The following is a 19531-nucleotide window of genomic DNA, read 5'->3' on the forward strand; positions in this document are numbered from 1 at the left end:
TGAATTAACTACATACCAGACAGAATGGGAAATAGATATGGTCCCTGGCTTTAAGAAGCTTACCATCTAAACAGGACAAACTTTAAAAAAAAATTTCTAATAATTAACATTCTGATTTTATGTATTGTAGTTTTTAGATCTGAGCTGGGCCTATTCTTTGCATCTGGGTTTCTAGTTAAGATATGAGGGGCTTCCCTGGTGGCACAGTGGTTGAGAGTCCGCCTGCCGATGCAGGGGACACTAGTTCGTGCCCCCGTCTGGGAGGATCCCACATGCCACGGAGTGGCTGGGCCCGTGCGCCATGGCCGCTAAGCCTGCGCGTCCAGAGCCTGTGCTTCGCGACGGGAGAGGCCACAACGGTGAGAGGCCCACGTACCGCTAAAAAAAAAAAAAGATATGAGACTCCTCTGCAAGTGGTCTTATAGCAATATCCTTTCCTCGTTAGATGCTTCCACGGGTTCAGTGTTGTTGTTTTTTCCTACACCAACAGGTGATTCTCTATGAGGAGGAAATGGGAAATCATGAGAACACAAGGGAGAAGCTCCGTTTGTCCCAGGAGCAACTCGCCTTGGCCGGGGACAAAATCCTCTCCCTAGAAAGGAGCTTAAACCTCTATGGGGATAAATACCAGACTTCCCTGAGCAACATCGAGTTACTGGAGTGCCAAGTGAAGATGTTGGAGGGGGAGCTCAGCAGGATCGTCAGTCAGGTAGGACTTAAACCAGACCACTCAGACCAGGAGCTCCCAGGTGGTCCCTGTAACAGTCCCAGCCTCTCTGCCAGAAACCCAAACCTTCAACCAGTTGTCATTCCTTCCCTTGAATTTTGTAGCCCTCAGCTTTGAACTTTCAGCCTTCACATCTCCTGTAAGATTGTTCCTTAGGAATTTTAAGGCTCCTTAATTAATTTAAGGAGCCACCACTTCAAATAAGGCAGAAAGTGAATTACCAAATGAGCTCTCAAATCTTCCATGTTGCCATGGGGGTCCGGCAGGGGGCTATTCCAGGTCACAGGACTCATGGAAACCATAGCTTCAGGATCAAATAGGAGGAGAAAGCCACAAAACATTGCAAAGAAGTGACTGAACTTGTTTCTTTTTTCTTTCAATTGCTTTTTAAAATTACACAAGTAATACAACAATATAGGCTCTCTAGACAGAATTATGGAGATTAAATGTAAAAGTCCACCTTCAGCCTTCTCCACCCCACTCTTCTCCCCCTAGGCAATTGCTCGAAATGTTCTGACAATCTTCCCCATCCTATTGCTATATAAAAAGTTAGAGTTTTCTTTTTACATAAATGAGTCATTTTATAAATATGGTTCTACACTTTGCTTTTTAAATGTATAGCTTGGTGATTTCTTCTAGTTACTACCTTGTATTCTGTAGTATAACTGTACCCTGTACCATCTACTGACCTGATTGTCTACTACAAACAAGCTGTAAATGAACATCCTTATCTCTACGGGGTTAATTCCTGAAGTGGGATTTTGCTGGGTCAAAGGAAATGCTTTTTTTTTTTTTTTTTTTTTTTTTTTTTTGTGGTATGCGGGCCTCTCACTGTTGTGGCCTCCCCCGTTGCGGAGCACAGGCCCCGGATGCGCAGGCTCCGGATGCGCAGGCCCAGCGGCCATGGCTCACGGGCCCAGCCGCTCCGCGGCATATGGGATCCTCCCAGACCGGGGCACGAACCCGTATCCCCTGCACCGGCAGGCGGACTCTCAACCACTGCGCCACCAGGGAGGCCCGGAAATGCTTATTTTTAATGTTTAAAGATACTTCTAAATTGAACACCAAAAAGGTTCTACCAGTTTACACCTTTACCAACAATAATTTCCCTACACTCACAGGGTATGTTTTCAGTCTTTTTAAGTTGTGCTAAACTGATGGATGGGGAAAAAATAGATTTTCTCATTTTCTCAATTTTTATTTCCTTTAGTTCTAATAGCTGTGGGTTGGGTTCCCCAGGAAGCAGACTCTGAGACAGACTGGTATGCAGGACATTTTTAGAGAAAGTTCTTGGCATCGACACCTGTGAAGGGGAAGGAAGCAGGGTTGGGCAGATGGAGAAGCTGGTCTCTGATGGTCCCAGCAAAGGCCTCAGCCAACCTCATGAGGAGCTCTGGGGCTGGAAGGACCTTTAGAGCGATTCTAAATTGGGAAGAAGGGAGCTGGCCTTTATAGCTCCATGTTGATCAGTGATTGGATGTGAGCTGTCTTCCTAGGGAGAGACATGACCTTGGACAAAAGTTTTCTTCAGCCCAGGCAATCCCCAAGAGGGCTTACAGCTGAGGCTATCTTAGGGCATCACCCCCAGCAGCTGGAGGAGTAAGTCCTTCACTGCTGAAGGGGATCTGGGAGGCCCATCACAGCGCCCACCTTGTGAATGAAGTAGTGAGCCTGTCATAAGTGTATTGGTCCTGTGGATTTCTGTTTTACGAATTGCTTTTAAATCCTTAACCAATTTTTTATTGGGTTGTTAGTCTTTTTTGTGTTGACTTATAGGAAGTTCTTGGGGCTTCCCTGGTGGCACGGTGGTTGAGAGTCCGCCTGCTGATGCAGGGAACGTGGGTTCGTGCCGTGGTCTGGGAGGATCCCACATGCCGCAGAGCGGCTGGGCCCGTGAGCCATGGCCTCTGAGCCTGCGCGTCCAGAGCCTGTGCTCCGCAACGGGAGAGGCCACAACAGTGAGAGGCCCACGTACCACAAAAAAAAAAAAAAAAAAGAACTGAAACTGTATCTACTAAACACAAATTCTTCTTTAACACTCCATTTTTTAAAATGATACAGACTTCCTCAAGAAACAGAATCCACTTTCACCCACCATTTTGTATATCCTACCCAACGCCTTCACATTATGTGAACATTCTGTTCGGACTAGAACTACCCACATCACAGTTAGTGCCAGTCGTCCTCTCCTCCCTCAGCTGGCCTGGCACACACTGGGCCTTTGAATCGCTGTAGGGCCCACACCCAGGTCAGACGGTGATTGCCCTGCATTTCTCCAGCTGTCCCTCTGTCTTCATGCTGCAACCCTCCTTCATTGTCAACTGTGAAATCACATAACTATCTCCCCAGCATCCCCTGCTGCCCAGACAACTAGTTGTTCCTCCTTGGCCACATGTACATGTTCCTTCCTGCCTTCTCCGGTTACAGCCCCTTCCCCTCTCCTTCAGGGTAGAAGCCAAAGTTCTTGCTGAGGGACTAAGAGCCCTATGTGATGTGACTGCCCCCTAACTTCCTCACCTCCTCTCCTCCTCCTCCTCTCCCCATCACTCACTCCACTCTAACCACATGGCCTCCTCCATGTTCTCCCCCCAGGGCCTTGTCATCAGCTAGCACTGCCCCCTCCCCCATCTGCAGAGCTCGTCCCTCAGATACCTCAACTTGGCTCACGCCCTCACCTCCAGCAAGTGCCTGCTCAGAGGCCACCTTCTCAGTGAGGCCAACCCATCTATCCTATTTAAAACTGTAACCCACAGCCTCACCCCTGCCCGCCCCATACATCTCCATTCCCCTTTTGCCATTCTGTTTCTTCCATAGCACTTATCAACTTTTGTTTTCTGTAAGTCACTACTTTATGCTCTTTGTCTGTCTCATCCCACCAGAAGGTCAGCTCCCTGGGGTAAGAATTGGTGTCTGTGTTGTTTGCAGCACCTAAGGTGCTGTACACAGTGCCTGGCACACTGTAGGTGCCTTATCAATGACACTGAGTGTTGCAGGGAGGAAGAGGTGGCTCCTTTTGTGCACATTCCATTCCATGTGAGCATGAGAAGAAGTCTGCCATGTCCTTTCTTTTTTAACTCTCTTTTTACTTTTTTAAATTGAGATATAATTGACATACCAGAAAACTCACCATTTAAAGTGTACAATCAGAATGGACTTGAGGACAAGGGGAGGGGGAAGGGTAAGCTGGGACGAAGTGAGAGAGTAGCATTGACATATATACACTACCAAATGGAAAATAGATAGCTAGTGGGAAGCAGCCGCATAGCACAGGGAGATCAGCTCGGTGCTTTGTGACCGCCTAGAGGGGTGGGATAGGGAGGGGGGGAGGGAGGAAGATGCAAGAGGGAGGAGATACGGGGACACATGTATATGTATAGCTGATTCACTTTGTTATACAGCAGAAACTAACGAACCATTGTAAAGCAATTATACTCCAATAAAGATGTTTAAAAAAATAAAATAAAATAAAAATAAAGTGTACAATCATTGGGTTTTAGTGTATTCACAAAGTTAGGCAACAGCACCACTAATTGCAGAACATTTTCATCACTCCAAAAAGAAACCCATATCCACGAGCAGTCACCCCCCCATCCTCCCTCCCCCAAACCCTGGCAACCACTATTCTACTTTCCGTCCCTACGAATTTGCCTGTTCTGGACACTCAGAATTCTATAACGCTTTCTTCCCTCATGTCCTCACCCTGCCCTGCTCTTCCATCTGCCCAGATACTGAAGCACCTGCAGGAGCAGAAAGACAGCCAGTGCTCGCATGTGGAGGAGTACCAGAACCTCGTGAAGGATTTGCGCACGGAGCTAGAAGCTGTGTCGGAACAGAAGAAAAACATCATGAAGGGTAAACCGCGGGCCAGCGGGCTGCGGCAGAGGGTAGGGAGCCAAGGAAGCCGGAGCCCCGCTCTGACAAGAAGCACTCTGTCTTGTCCCGCTGCAGACATGTTGAAGCTGGAGTTGGACCTGCACGGGCTGCGGGAAGAGACATCTGCCCACGTGGAGAGGAAGGACAAGGAGGTCGGCATCCTGCAACAGCGACTGCAGGAGCTGCAGGTGCAGTTCACTGAGACCCAGAAGCTCGATTTGAAGAAAGACAAGGTAAGGCGAGGAGCTCCGTGGTTGGAACTGCCAGCAGGGCCCTGTGAGGCCAGGCCTCGGCAGGAGCGGGTTCTGTGGCCCTGCACTCGCTGTGATTGCTTGGGGAGCACCCACACATGCGCAGTGCTTCAGGCCCAGGGGCAATTCTGAGCTCTTCCTTGGAATTTCTCTTGGCACGTAATAAATAAACAAAACATCAGGGGCCTTAATAGAGATGTGGACTCTGTAAGAAAGGGGTTCTTCCCCAGCCCTGCAATAGTGAGTTTGGGACACACTCATATTATTCCCTTATGCTTTTGTTTATGCCTAAGAGTAGAAAGAAATGCTATAAAATAATATGTAGCCTTATTCACAATTTCATGTGGATTTCAATTTTTTAATTACAAATAACTTACAAATATGCAAACCAGGCAGTTTGAAAATATTAGTGGAACTGTGCCCTAGAAGATCTGTAGTTACCAACGTAAATCAAGCTCCTAGAAGAGCCTAAGAATGGAACCAAGGGCAGAAAGACTCTGAAACCAGCGCAAGTTTTTGTAGTCAGTACTGTTTCAACTCTAAACTTTTATCAGAGCTAGTAGAAATAATCCAATTGATTTGAGTGGCTGGTCATTCAAACTTCCTATTTCAAGGTCTGGAGGTGATTCACCAGTCAAAATGGAGGTATTTGGAGAGATGTTGAAGAAGAAGCAAGGAGTCTGGATAAACAGCTTCAAGTCACTCATATATTCATCCAACGGATATTTTTGAGCTCCTATTATATGCCAAGCACTCTTCTAGGCATGAGAATATAATAAAACATGTGCTGTCCCTATTTTCATGGAGCTTACATTTCCAGTCTTTAGAGACAAACAAATAAAACTAATATACAATAAAATGTTAGGTACTAATGAATTCCTAAAACAGCTTGGTGGCTGTTTTCCCCAGAGTGGTCGGGGAAGGCCTCTTTGATAAGGTGACATTTGGGCAGACATTTGAATGAAGTAAGGGTGCCACCCAGGCCAAAGTCTTGAAGAATATTCCAGGCAGAGGCAACATCAAGGGCAAGGGCCCTCAGGTGGGAGTCAGCTCGGAAGCAGAGAGGGTGGGGCGGCAAGAGGTGAGGTCAGACTGGTAGCCAAGTACCAGATCATGAGCATCCTGGGACGTCATTGTAAGGACTTTGGCCTTTTTCTAAGTGAGATGGACCCAGTAGAGGTTTTGAACAGAGACATAACAAGATCTTACTTGCATTTGTAAAATCCCATCTCTGACAGGGAGGCAGGGAGCCCAGGTGGAGGCTATTGCAACATCCAGGCGAGAGAAGATGGTGGCTGGAAGAGGCCTCAAGACAATCTCTAACTGACTTCGCCCTGCCGCTGCTCAGGCCTCTATCAGCATTAACACTTTGCTTTCCTCAGCTCCTCCAGGAGAAAGATGAGATGCTGCACAAGCTAGAGAAGGACCTGGCGCAGGTTAAGGACTCCCTCGTAAAAAAGGAGTTGGAGTTGGAGAAGCAGCAACGCATGACAAGTGAACTCGAAATTGCCATCCAGGAGAGACAGGATAAGTGCAAGGCCAAGTATAGGCACCTGGGAGCTGAGATCAAGAAGCTGAAGGACTGTCTCAAAGATGCCAAACAGCAGCACAGGATGGCTGGTGAGGCCCCCGGGCAAGCACTGTCCCCACACGCTCCAACCCATGGGGCCAGAGCAGCCCCTTCCTTTCCTCAAATGGCCGTGTCCCTCTCCCTCACCACTTTCTCACTCCGATCTCCTCATGATCTCATCTCACAGCAGTTAGGACCGCCCTCTAAGCTCCTTCCTTCACCCCAACCTTACCTTTTCTCTGAAGCCCCCATCACACAGCAGGTGCTCGGGTTGGGAAGGCAGACCGCTGCTCTCACACGCCCCCCATTTTCTCTGCAGCCTCAGCTGAAGGTCCTCTCCTTTCCTCACCACGGAGAGCACAGGGCTCTGTACCTTGCTTCTTTGCACCACATTCCTCTCCACCTTCTCTGGGACCTTTGTCACACCATTCATTTCTTCCTTCCCTGGTTTTTAACACTCTCCTTTTTTAGTCTCCACACACATTCTCTTGCAGTGTGGGTTGTGTCCTTGCTCCTCTGCCGAAAGTGCTTTCTCAGAGGTCACCAGTAACTTCTTGCCCTGGAAATGGGATTGCCTTTGAGTGATAAAAATGTCCTGGAATTAGATGTTGATGGTTGCACAACTTTGTGAGTCTACCAGAAACCACTGTACTGTACACTTTAAAAGGATAAATTTTATGTTATGTGAGTGATGTATCAATTTGGAAAAAAAAAAGAAGGTCCAAAGCACGTCTTCCTTCCTCACCCTCCTCTAACTCTCTGGGTGTCCACACTGTTGGTACCCCGCACCTCAACAGTTATTTATTAGCTTTGGAGACACAACAGGTCCCTTGTTCTTCCATAAATCTCACCATTGTTTCCTCTTTTCCCTCCTGCCCTGACAGTGGTCACCCGTCTCTAAGATTCTGCCCTCTCCTCTCCCTCTACACTCATTCCTTGATGAGCACCTCTGCTTCTTGTAGCTCATTTCTCTGCAGGTGACTCCAATGCCTAGAGCCCCACCCTGACTTGGCACCTGGTCAGTCTTGTCTTTAGAGACTAGCTCCACCTGACCAACCCCACTAACCCAATATTCCCAAAGCTGAACCTACTCTCTTCCCTATTAAAAAAAATCCTCCTCCCTTCTTCTGGGTGTATAATTATTTCCGTAGTGAGACCATCTTTCTTCCAGTATCCCAAGCTTAAAAAAATGGAGAGAAAAGTGATATTTAAGTAGAAATGATAGGAGAAACTACACGAAGTGGGGAGATATTTGGTGTAGAGAAACCCCAGTAAGCAACTTACTCCTTCATACCCAGTGGAGGCAAGGGCGTGGGCTAAAAGGATATTGTCAGAAGTCTTTCTCCAATTTTCCTAAAGCACTGTTTCCTTTATGGCAGGTCCCTGCTCAAGAACCCACTAAATCATGTCTAAACATTTCTCTCAGGCTTTCAACGTCCTCCAAAACCCCCTCTAGCCCATGCACTTCCTCAATTCTGTCTCTCACCATTCCTTCCCACTTTCCTTTCCAGTTAAGCTGATATCTTCCCATCATCTTCCCACATGCCCTCCCCATTCCCTTCACTGTGCCCCCCACCCTGAGAATTCCCTTTCTTCTCCTTCTTCTGAGGCCCAGCTTAGCCTCTGTTCCTCCATAAGTCCATCTCCAACTGTACTTACCCGCTTTGGCCTTGCTTCCTGAGTTCACAGTCAGTGTGAGTTTAACATTACTGTATTCTCCATGTCAGGTGAACCAATTACAGCTCTCTCACTAGACTCTAAACTCCATGAGGGTCAGGATTTGTCTGCAATGACAGGATGAGTCGCAGAAGAGATACCAAGCAATTTCGACCAATTTGTTTAATTTTAGTCAAGGAGTTCACAGCTGGTGGGTAGTTGAAGACAGATAATTTATCAGAGCTCCTTAGGAGTGATAATGAAATAGAGAGAGATGAGGACAGACTGGAAATTGAAGTAAGCCACAGAATGAAGGAACAGACTTTTATTTTTTTTGGCTACATTGGGTCTTTGTTGCTTCACACAGGCTTTCTCTAGTTGCAGTGAGCGGGGGCTCCTCTTCGTTGTGGTGCGCAGGCTTCTCATTGCAGTGGCTTCTCTTGTTGTGGAGCACGGGCTCTAGGTGCACAGGCTTCAGTAGTTGTGGCACGCAGGCTCAGTAGTTGTGGCACACAGGCTCAGTAGTTGTGGCTCCCAGGCTCTAGAGCTCGGGCTCAGTAGTTGTGGCACACGGGCTTAGTTGCTCCACGGCATGTGGGATCTTCCCGGACCAGGGCTCAAACCCGTGTCCCCTACATTGGCAAGCAGATTCTTAACCACTGCACCACCAGGGAAGCCCCAAGGAACAGACTTTTTAACTGGTCTCATTTGAGAGTCCGATCTTCACACATAACTCCCTTCACACTTGGACATGCCCCGGGTTATCTCCTGTCTTCTGCAGCTCAGCAAGCAGCCCAATACAAAGAAGAGGCCATTCTGGCAAAGGGTAACCTGGAGGATTGCCATAGGAAACTGCAAAGCTGCATTTGCCTGGAGAAGCAGAAGGCAGAGATCATCCAGGAGCTCCAGAGAGAACTTCAGAAGCTGCAGAAGGATTCCCTAATGGCTGAGGAGGAACTCACACCCAGCAGGTACCACAGATTCCCCTCCAGACAGAGGCTCTGTCCGTCGTAAGCCAGTTGGGACCCTGTGGGCTGCTGCCCAGGAGTTGGGTAGCAAGCCCCGGGCAGCCAGCCCACAGTCCACCGACATGGACCCTGAAGTCCATCCACCTGTTTTTGCCATTTTGCTTTAGGAAACGGATAGAGGAGCTGACATCAGAATTATCTGAGTTCTCGAGAAAACTTGAAATTTCAGAGAAGGAAAAGAGGCAGCTTCAGAAGACAGTGACTGAGCAAGATGTAAAACTGAATGACCTGCTAGATCGTATAAATCACATTCAACACCAGGTATGGAGGGCAAGTAGGCAGCCAGCTCAAGCATTTGCTCTGTTTCAGATTAAATGCATTGCTCTTGGGAATTCCCTGGCGGTCCAGTGGTTAGGACTCCAAGCTCTCACTGCAAAGGGTCTGGGTCAATCCCTGGTCGGGAAACTAAAATCCCACAAGCTGAGCGGTGTGGCCAAAAAAAAAAAATTGCATTGTTCTTTATTTGGGAAGATGCCACCACCAATCCATTGCAAACTACTTGTCCAGAATTTGATTTAGAATGCTAAGCCAGCCAGTCAGCTCCAGTTCCCACAACCCATAATAGGCATTTTCAGGGGCTAAGCTTAAAAACAGTCAAAGGACAATATTATTTCTTTTTCTAGGACTCAAAAGCTATCCTTCTCAGTTGATTTAAAGTTTTTTAACTTTGAATTATTCCTTTTGTGCTTTTCTAAGATTTTTCAAAATTTATTCAAAGAGTATTTTATGTGGAAAGAGTTGGTAAGTAAGTGGGACCTAGATCTATAAATAAAATAAGTTGGTATTTCTAATTGAACAAAGAAAAACTGTTGCTGAACCTAAGAGGAAACTTTTTTATTAAACACGCTAAATAACTAAGGAGTTGTCCTCATATTTATTTCAGCCATCCCTGTGCACAGTTGTCTGGGCTGGGGTTTTTATCCCCCAAAATATGGTGCCTGACTTTCAGCCCCGTGTTTGTTTTCTCAGAACAGGAAGCAAGCCTCCTCCAAATGCAGTCTAGAAGAACAGCTTCAGGAGGAAACCAGGTTGCTGGAGGAGAAACGGGAGCAGTTGAAAAAGAGTAAAGAGAAGGAGAAGCTACTGGAGCAAGAGCTCGAGATGTTCCGACAGGAAGAAAAAAAGAAAGAAAAGATGGTGAGGAGAATCTGGGAAGCCTCGGGAGTAAGAATCCAGGGCCAGACCTGAGCCCAGCTGGGCCTGGTGGGACACAGAGGCTGAGGGTGCTCAGACTTCAGGAGAGAAGGGAGGGAGGGTGAGAAAGACAAGTGAGGAGGGGAGAGAAGGCCTGAGATACATGGGGTGCAAAGTGGAGCTGTGCGTGAGGGCAGAAGGAGGGGCTTCTGCAGGAGTCTGAGATAACATCTCCGTCTGGGCTTTGTTTCCTTAATCGGGGAGCAGTCAAAGGAGAGTTTGAGAAAGTTGGAGGAGGAAAATGATCATCTCAAATCACAGTTAAAGCAATGTTCTGCACAACTGGATTCCTCTCTCTGCAAACAAAACAGCACCCAGCAGATCAACCAGGAGCTGACTCGTAAGGTGCGTAGACAGAAACCCCAAGGGGGTGAGAAATTTGAACCCTATGATCCTGGACCTGAAGTTGGCATCTAGCTCTCCTCCATCACAGAAATGCCACTAACTGCCCAGCCCATGTGCATTCTGGGGCACCGGAGCCCCCACTTCCCTCCTGAAGTGTCACCCACTTGCTGGCCGAGAAGTATTTCTTCCACATGTAGAAGGTCTTATTTAATATCTGGTGGAGCCCCAAACCATCTGGGCTTTGGCATCAAGTCTTCCAGAGTTGCATTTTAGACCAGAGTTGAGTGAGCCCATTGTTTGGGGCAATTTGCTAGGGAGCACTTCCAAAAATAGTCCCAAAGCACAAAAATGGGATGAAAGGGGACATGGTTATATTTCATTACACGAATAAAGACAAAAGGAGTAAATGGCATCTAATGTATGTGAGGCACTGTGCTCACATTCAGTCATCATTTATTGACTGTCTACTTAAGTCCTTGGCATGCCTTCCATCTGCTGGTTTACAGAGGAGAGAAAGGCTGAGGCTCAGACTGACTAATTGGTAAGTGATGGGATGGAGCAGTATTTAAACCTGGATCATCGGGCTCTTACACCTAACCTCTTTTCCCTTCATCATGAATGGCAATACTTGCCCCAAATGAATCCATTCCATATTTCTGGACAAGAAAAAAATACAGCATCTTGATTAGGTAGTCTCTTGAATTATAAATGAGAGACCAAGCAGCTCTGATTCCTTCATAATAAAGAGTTCATCTTAAAATACTATGACCATTCTAAGTGTAAGAATAGCACTACACAATAGAACTCTCTGTGATGATGGAAAAGTTCTAAATTAGAGTTACCTGATACTATATGCACTAGCCACATATGGCTATTGAGTGCTCAAAATATGGCTTAGTATGACTAAGGAACTGAATTTATAAGTTTAATTTTAGTTTTATTGAAATGTAAATAGTCTCATGTGGCTAGTGGCTGCCATATTAAACAGCAGAGATCTGAGGCACTGTTGTTTCTGGAGTTTTGTCACTCAGAGATATAAATCTCTCCTCTAGTGTGATCCAGAGTTGAGGTCTGAATCACTCAAATCCCCAAGGAACTGCTTTCACTATAAGGAATACTGCCTAAGTATTTAATATAGGCCTGTTATCACATTTGCCAAAAGAAAGGTAGTTACGTAAATGTGCAACTAGAAGCACTAATTTCAGAATTCCTTTGATGGGAATCCAGAGGCTGGAGGAGTTTATGTGTGTGTAAGCATGTTCAATTTTTTAAAAGCATGCCCCACATATAACAGACTTTTTGAATCAGTGGAAACAGCCATTCGAAAGAGGCTTAGTTTTGCATTCTAAACTGCATTTCCTTTCATCAGTAGTCCGTATTTCAATTTTAAACACACTCTGTCAGAACTATATGTCCAATTCATCCCTAGTATTGCCCAATGCACCATTTCATTCAGTCCAAGTAAATCATTTAGTATATTTAGTGAGCACCTATTATATGCCATGCTCTGAGCTACAGGTAGTGGGGATACAGCAATGAAGAAAGCACACACAGTCCTGCTTTCATGGTGCATCGAGTCTAGTGGATTATGTCAGGAGTTGAGGCATAATGCATACCACTGAAATGCTGCACCATATTTCCTAACCTAGAACTGGATTCCAGGTTAACACTAATCCTACCCCTAACCCTAACCATGAGACAGTTAACTATTAACAGAAACCATCCAGTTACAAACGTAGGACCCATGCTTGGCTGGCACACATCAAAGGCTGCGGAGTCTGTGAAAGGGACTTTTCGTGTATTTGACACATCATGGCCCAGTAGTTCCAGTACTCCTTGTATTGGGAGGACATGCTATCTAGAAAGGAAGTAGAGGGGTGCAGAAGAACCTGGAAAGACAGCTCTTCCTCTTCCAACAGTGAGGGGAAGTGGGCATTATCACAGGCTACTGGGCAGGTAGTTAGTGCAGAGAGGAGAGAGCCCAGTGCTTGTCCATCTTCTGTGGACACAGAGAATGCCTCTATGGCCATGAACCTTGACAGTGATGTTCCCCCTCCCTAAAGATAACCCTTCAGAAGGAGACCATGGCGAGTCTGCAGATAGAGCTGGACAAGGCTGCGGCAAAAGAGAAGCAATACCTCCAGACCACGGTCAGTAAAGAAGTCTATGAGGAGGTATGCCGGAAGTCAGCCTCCTGCCAAGACGACCTAACACAGGCCCTGGATAAGGTGGGCTACACCCTCTCATCTCCAGGGCTGTTTAATATCCAAGTTACCCCAGCAGCATGAAAGGTGAAGGAGTCGATTTCCTGCATAACTGGCTGTCACTAAGTCCATCTGCAAACCCTTGCATTGGCTGGGATGTCTGTCCAGAGAAGGCCTGCTTCTCCTTAGTGAGGCTTTGGGGAAGAGGGGGATAGAGGCTAAATCTAACAAGTCTTTTTGCCCATGGGTGACCCAGGGGCAAGGTTTGCCCAAGACCTGGATTTTTCAGGGAAATTCATGCCCCATCCCTGTGCTAATCATGCCTGGCTGATGAGCTCGTAGCATTGGAAAGAGAGGAAACGGGAAAGGGGCAGGGGAGATGCAGAAGACTGACCGTTGTCACTTCTCACCCCTCCCTGGGACTCTAGGCGAGGTGACCAGGACCAGGTGTGTCTGTGCCACCCTGGGCAGAAGAGAGTAGGGGCTGTGGGACTGGTGGAACCCTTCTCCATTCAGGACTCAGCAGAGAGGCCCAAGCGCAATGACAGCCGTTCTCCCCCCAACCCTTTGTCTTTACCAAAGCTCAGTCATTCGACCTCAGAGACAAAGAGTCTTCACCGAAGTCTGACACAGGCCCAAGACAGGAAGATTCAGCTGGAAGAGGAAGTCATTGCTTACGAGGAGAGGATGAAAAAGCTGAATGTGGCGTTCAAAAAACTGCAGGGCCTCCAGCAGGAGAGTGAGCTAGAGGTGAGCGCCAGGGGCCCCGGCTGCCGTCCTGCCCAGGGCTCCGGCTGCCGCCCTGCCCAGGGCCCCAAGGCCTCTTCTTGCCCCACAGCTGTGTACTTCGCACTGAGCCAGTCCCTTCGGCTAACAGGTACCCTCCCTTTTGCTGGGCTCTGGGAGCTTCAGGAAGGCGGCAACTATCAGAGCAGGGGCGCCCTCTGCTGGCCGCTGGAAATAAAACACGCCCTCATGAACCTCCCAGAGAAAGCGCCCTCCCGCCTTGTCATGGGTCCTCCAGGGTTAGGGTGGCAAGCCGGGGTCTCCCTCCTCACTGTGCGCTACCGAGCAGGTGCAGACCTTCAACGAAAAGCTGGAGATCATGAGCAACGAGGTGCTGCAGTGGCAGAAGCAGCACCAGAGCGACCTCAAGATGCTGGCCGCAAAAGAGGAGCAGCTCAGGGTGTTCCAGGAGGAAATGCGTGCCCTGAAAGAGAACCTCCTCGTGGACGAGAGGGAGGTGGGCACTCCTCAACTCCCAGTCGCTTCATCCCACTCCCCCCAGAACATCCCACGACCGTCTGGATGGGGGTAGGGGTGTCTGGGAGCAAGGAAAGGGCATCCCCCTCTATTCAGTACAAAGCGGGGTCTGGGTGTTCCAGGCCCACAACGGCTGTCTCGACCCAGCCATCTTCCCGTGCCTTAGTTGATAGAGATATTGAACAGAGCAAAGGTCCCAATCCAGAGGAGAGAGAATGCCATCTCCATGTCAGGTACACCAGCAGCCCTGACTTAGATAATCCACTGCTCAGTCACCCTCCAGAGCCCCTCCTGACACTTTCAATTACCCTGCAGTAGAATCAGCTAAGAGCTCTTAGGGTATGCCCAGCTCTCTGAGCAGTGAAGTTTGTAGCAGGAGACTCCGGATATCCTTGGGGTGGCCACAGGGCCTTTGCCCAATTTAGAAAAAAAGTCCCCCCTTTCCACCAGATATTTTTTCTTTCAGCTGTTTTTAAAAAGGCTTAACATATTGCTGTTTTAGAATAGGTCACCTTGCTACCTTTGGCCTGAAAATCATTATTATAAATGTACAAACCTACTTTGTCTCTACTATAAGTGGTGTCTGCTCACAGATGTCACTTTTGTGATAATGCACTGCTGGAGGTGGAGGCCTGCAATGGCAATTCCAACTCTGGCCTCGGGGCTGGACAGCAGAGTCAATGTTTCTTCTCCCAGGAAGAGAGGAGACCTGATTTGGGAGAAGGGAGGTGAAAGGCCTGTGCTCCCACCCCCTTACTATCTCATTTACTTCTTGTACCAAAGTCCTGTTGCCTGCACCAGCGGTCTGCGCCCAAAGATACCTGGAGGCTGCACCGAGAGAATGATCAGATTATGTCCAACTTGGAGCAATGGGCAAAAGAGCAGAAGTAAGTGCGGAAGAAAACAGGCGGGGTTCCAAGGGCTGGAATCACACATGTGCCAGAGAATAGTGTCATACACACACACACACAGCCCACCAGGGAAACTGATCCAGTCGCAGCCCACACCCAGATGTTGGGAATAAGATGAAGGGGCCGCAACCCTTCAGGCAGGTTCAGAAAGCCCCGCCCACTTGGAAATGGAGCAGCTTCCAGACAGAAGGGATGCTCCTGTGGGTCAGATTTCCTCTTCCCAGCCTGGTGTCGGGCTTCACTGCCTGGATCCCCTGAACTCACTTGGGATCACAGTGAGTTTGCATGGGAGTGTAGAGAGTCCTCTTAATTGCCAGCTGCTAGGAGGGCTCTAGCTCTGGGGACTGGGGGATGAGCGGGGGGTCTGGGCCCAGAAGAGGCCTTGCCAAGAACACCCAACGTCCTTTTCAGCGAACTCATGCTCTTGCTCACAGGGGTCTGGGGAACTCTTTTCTTCTGTGAATTTTATTACAGGATCGCCAATGAGAAACTAAGAAACAAGCTCCATGAACAGGTCATATATATCGCCAAGCTGACTGGTGAAAAGGAGTAAGTCATCCCATGGCCCCCTGGCTGGAGCTTGGGCCCCGGGGAGAGGAGTCAGCCAGGAACCAGGGCTGGCTTTTTCACTGGATATGTGGAGAAAGACCCCGAGTCCCGAATCTGCATCTATGTGACCTTGGGCATACCACTTGACCTCTTTGGGCCTTAGTCCCCTCACCAACAATAAAAAAGGGGATTAATAGTCTCTATGTCCCTCTCCACTGTCACCTGCCACAGTTCTCAGAAGTCAGAATGCTGAGAAGGAAACAGGAACTGAAAAGCAGACTGTATTAGTTAGGGTAGTGGCTAAGCTGTGGTAACGGAGAGCTCTCCAAACAAAGGGACATAGAACATAGAAGGAACATCTCTATGAGGTGAGCAGTCAAGGTTGGTGGGGCCCTTCTGTCCCATGTGGTCATTTGGGTCCATCTACTTGCAGCCTTGGTTCACCCTCATGGTCAAACCTGGGTCAGCATAGAGTGTGGTACGGGAGGAGTGTTGGGAGTTTGGGAACAGAGGCAAAAGTATGGACGTCTAAAACTGAGATTTCAGAGGTGGCATAGTAGCAGGTAACGACACGCTCCAGGGCAGTGTTTCCCAACCTTTTGTCAGGGAACACTTAGAAAATGACCACCTTTTTTTGGCACACTGGGAGGGTCTTGGATGGGGTTGCTTATGGTAAAGGTGACCACCCAGCAGCTGTGCCAAACCCTGCTCCAAGGGCTGAGGTGTCGCAGCACACCTGGGACCTATTTATGCAGCCCCAGTTAGAAAGCTGTGTCCTGAGCTTGGACCATAGGAAAGTGTCTGGGTTGAAGGAGAGGAAACGATCACTGGAATAAGGAGGTCAAGGAACTGAGGGGCCAGGGCTTGGATGAAAAGTACAGGATGCTGAAAACATCAGGGATGCTGACAGGAGTGGGCCAGAGAGAGTGGCAGAGAGCCAGGGAATGAGGGCATTCGAGGACCCCACCTCCAGGCCCAGTGGCACAAGCAGCGTGGCAACAACGTGAAGAGCTACAAGGGAAGGGGTGTCTTCACTGCCAGCCAGATTTACACAGAGCAAGAGGGCAAAGAATACGCCCAGAGAAGCAGTTGAGGATGAATTCTCTGTTTGATTTCCTCTAGAAAAGATCATAAAATATTTCACTAGGACAGAAACATTTTCTGAAAGGATTTAACTAAAGGAGAAATTGTCAGAATCTGAAGGTAGCCGGGCACCAGGCTTTTTCTTATATTGTGCCAAGTTCTGGCAAGGTTTTTGGTTTGTTTGTTTGTTTGTTTGTTTCACAAAGAACTCATTCTTGAGTTTGCTTGATCCTATTTGAAGGAACACCATCTTTTAATCATAATAACAAGAGCTCAACCAATATTTATTGCTTACGCATGAGGAGCACTGTTCCCAGTGCTTTACATGTGTTAACTTATTTAATCTTCATGAGGCCTCACACGTTCAGTGCACGTATAATCCCCATTTAAGGATGAAGAAAGGGAGAAACTCAGGCTACATAATTTGCCCATGGTCTCGTGACCAGTAAGTGGCAGAGTCAGAATACCAACTTGGGAAGCCTGGTTCCAGAGCCCACTGTCACTCACTTCTCTCAACACTGGTTTGGAGAAATAAGGCTGTTAGTGTTAACAGTTGCCATTTATTGAGCCACAGGAGGTATGCTCAGTTACCTTTCCCCTCACCTACATTGGAGCTGCCATTTCTTCCATAAAACAGGGACAAGTAACTTGCCCAAGCTCTCAACAGAGCCGGGATCCCCTGTGTTCTCAACCTTTCAGCAAAGGGAGGCAAAAGATCTTGGGCTTTGGCATCAGAACTGGATGTGAGTGTTTCCTAGGCATGGCTGTGAGAAACTGAGGACACGTGATCAGAGTTGTTCTGGCTCTTTGAATCAAATTTCTATCGTTTGTCAAACTGGATTTTTATATGAACCCCAGAAGGCAGATCAGACTCAATGGTCCCCATCTAACATATAAGAAAACTAGCCCAGAGCTGACATGACACAGTGGGTCAGGAGTGCTGATTCTGGGTCCACCCCAACCCCAGGCCTAGGCTTCTTCCCGGGGATGCACATAGGCCTCCATTTCCACAGAACATGTGTGAGAGCACCAGCTCTGGGAGGAACTGGGTGTCCATGGAACTGAAGCAGACCAAACACCCACCTGTCCTTCCCTCTCCTTCCCCAGCCACCTCCACAATGTAATGGTCCATCTGCAAAAGGAAAACAAGAAACTAAAGAATGAAATAGAGGAGAAGAAGCTGAAAGCTGGGCCCTCAAGCGTATATACCAAAGCCCTATGCCCAAGCAAAACAGACCCCACATCAAGGGGGAAAGTGTATGGCACCTTGGGCTGGAGGGGGATAACCCAAGATGTGAGCCAAAGAATGGACATCACCAAGTCTGTCGGGATGCCCCACTGCTCAGGTATGTCCACCATGTGACTTTTGCTACTTACTATGGTGCTGTCTTTCTTAGTCCATTGGGTCAAAAAAAAAAAAAAGCATATTTTGAAGAGATCACTGGATTGGAAATTCAAATAGGTGAAAAAAACAAATCTTTTGCTTAGCTATTCTGGACCAGAGATCATTGTTTTCTCCTCTGTAAAGGGGGAGGCAAATGAATTAAGGCTCATCCTGATTTAAGAATCTTTGATGATACCCAAGTGCCTCCGATCTCAGACCTATCCCTTCCCCTGACCCAGTCCCTTTTGGGAGGTGTGAGGATAAGAAGGGAACAGGCAGAATAGGCATTTTTCTCCTCTAACGTGTTTTGGAAACCTCACAAGAATGCCCTGGTCTCCTCTACAACCTGGGTCCAAGGCTACCTTTTCTGCCACCTGTAGACTCCATGGTACCCCCAAGGGAAGAAGTCACCTGCACCAGAGCTGCCTGGCCACGAGACTAGTCCTTGAGGAATCACTTCATTAATTTCTCCTCAAATCAAGATCGTCATTTCCCCCCTGTTCCCTCAGGTTCCTCATTTTGCTAGAATCAGCGCCTTGCCCTGAGCATCATTTCCACGCATGTTTTTCAGAGGGCAGTGAGTTCCTATTCCTCTCTCTTGACTTGGATCAGCTCTAACTGGAATATGTCAAGGTCCCAGCCTATTCTGCAAGATGCTAACATTTTATTGAGTTTTGTCTACTTCCTGCGGCAGAGTGAGCCTTGGAACCATACTACCATCTCTAGGCCCAAACTCTAAAATAAAGACATGAGCACAGCAGCCTCAGTGAGCTCGTGGCGTCTTGCAGACAATTCTGCCCCCTCAGGTCCCCAGCAATGTGTTCATCCCTATTTTCCCTAAATTCTAAAACATATAGTTCTCTTTGACGTATATAGGGGAGCTGTAATTCCCAAAGCCAGCTTCTGGATTATCTGGATTAGTTTTTAAACCAACAAGAGATAATTAGTTCCTTTTTTATTCCTTCCATCTCTGTCTGGAATTTAAGAAGAAAAAGAAATATCTAAAAACCTCCAAAAGGAAAGTAATCCTGAGACCCAAAAGAGAGGAAGAGAAATAAATGATGCATTTTCCAAAGGCAGGAGGGAGAGATAGCCATCTGCTTTCTCCCTGGCTGCCATATTCCTTTTTTTAACAATTTTATTTTTCTCCCCAGCCAGCTCAGTACAAGAAAAATTCCATTATAACAAACTCCAAGGACAGCTAAACTATTTTATTGTGGCTGGATTTTGTTAAACTAAGTACATGTCTAGAATTTCTATTTCTAGTCTATAGAAAATTGAGAGAAATAGCTAAAGGTAAAGTAAGAGAAAGAAATGAAAGAGCTTGCATTTCTGGAAGAGGGGAAAGGAGAAGTGAAGGAAGAAACCCACTAGTTGATAGCAATTCTTAAATATCTTGCCTCCCTCCCCAGCCAAACAAAAGCCAAGGAAATTTTCTGCTAATAGCAGCAACGTGTTATATAGGATGCCCCTGCTAGGACTTGGGAAGGGCA

The 19531-nt window shown here is 47.5% G+C and overlaps 1 protein-coding gene across 1 annotated transcript; it reads left to right on the plus strand.

The window, feature by feature from the left end:
* Positions 1 to 496: 496 nt before the first annotated feature.
* Positions 497 to 18480, plus strand: PMFBP1 (polyamine modulated factor 1 binding protein 1). The gene is made up of 15 exons (XM_060083174.1): positions 497 to 709; positions 4453 to 4579; positions 4676 to 4833; positions 6234 to 6471; positions 8859 to 9048; positions 9213 to 9366; positions 10075 to 10242; positions 10507 to 10644; positions 12708 to 12872; positions 13431 to 13598; positions 13924 to 14091; positions 14895 to 14998; positions 15497 to 15571; positions 17762 to 18000; positions 18362 to 18480. Exons 1-15 carry the CDS (start codon positions 512 to 514, stop codon positions 18478 to 18480), a joined length of 2409 nt encoding a protein of 802 aa, XP_059939157.1. The 5' UTR covers positions 497 to 511.
* The last annotated feature ends 1051 nt before the right edge of the window (positions 18481 to 19531 follow it).

Source organism: Mesoplodon densirostris, chromosome 19, assembly GCF_025265405.1.
Source record: "Mesoplodon densirostris isolate mMesDen1 chromosome 19, mMesDen1 primary haplotype, whole genome shotgun sequence".
Taxonomy (NCBI): Eukaryota; Metazoa; Chordata; class Mammalia; order Artiodactyla; family Ziphiidae; genus Mesoplodon; species Mesoplodon densirostris.

What these genes read in the sequence shown, in the direction of transcription:
- PMFBP1 (XM_060083174.1), top strand. Translation starts at nt 512, where the DNA reads ATGGGAAATCATGAGAACACAAGGGAGAAGCTCCGTTTGTCCCAGGAG. An exon ending in AGCAGGAGAGTGAGCTAGAG is followed by an intron (nt 13,599 to 13,923) that starts GTGAGCGCCAGG and finishes GCTACCGAGCAG; the next exon opens with GTGCAGACCTTCAACGAAAA. An exon ending in CAATGGGCAAAAGAGCAGAA is followed by an intron (nt 14,999 to 15,496) that starts GTAAGTGCGGAA and finishes ATTTTATTACAG; the next exon opens with GATCGCCAATGAGAAACTAA.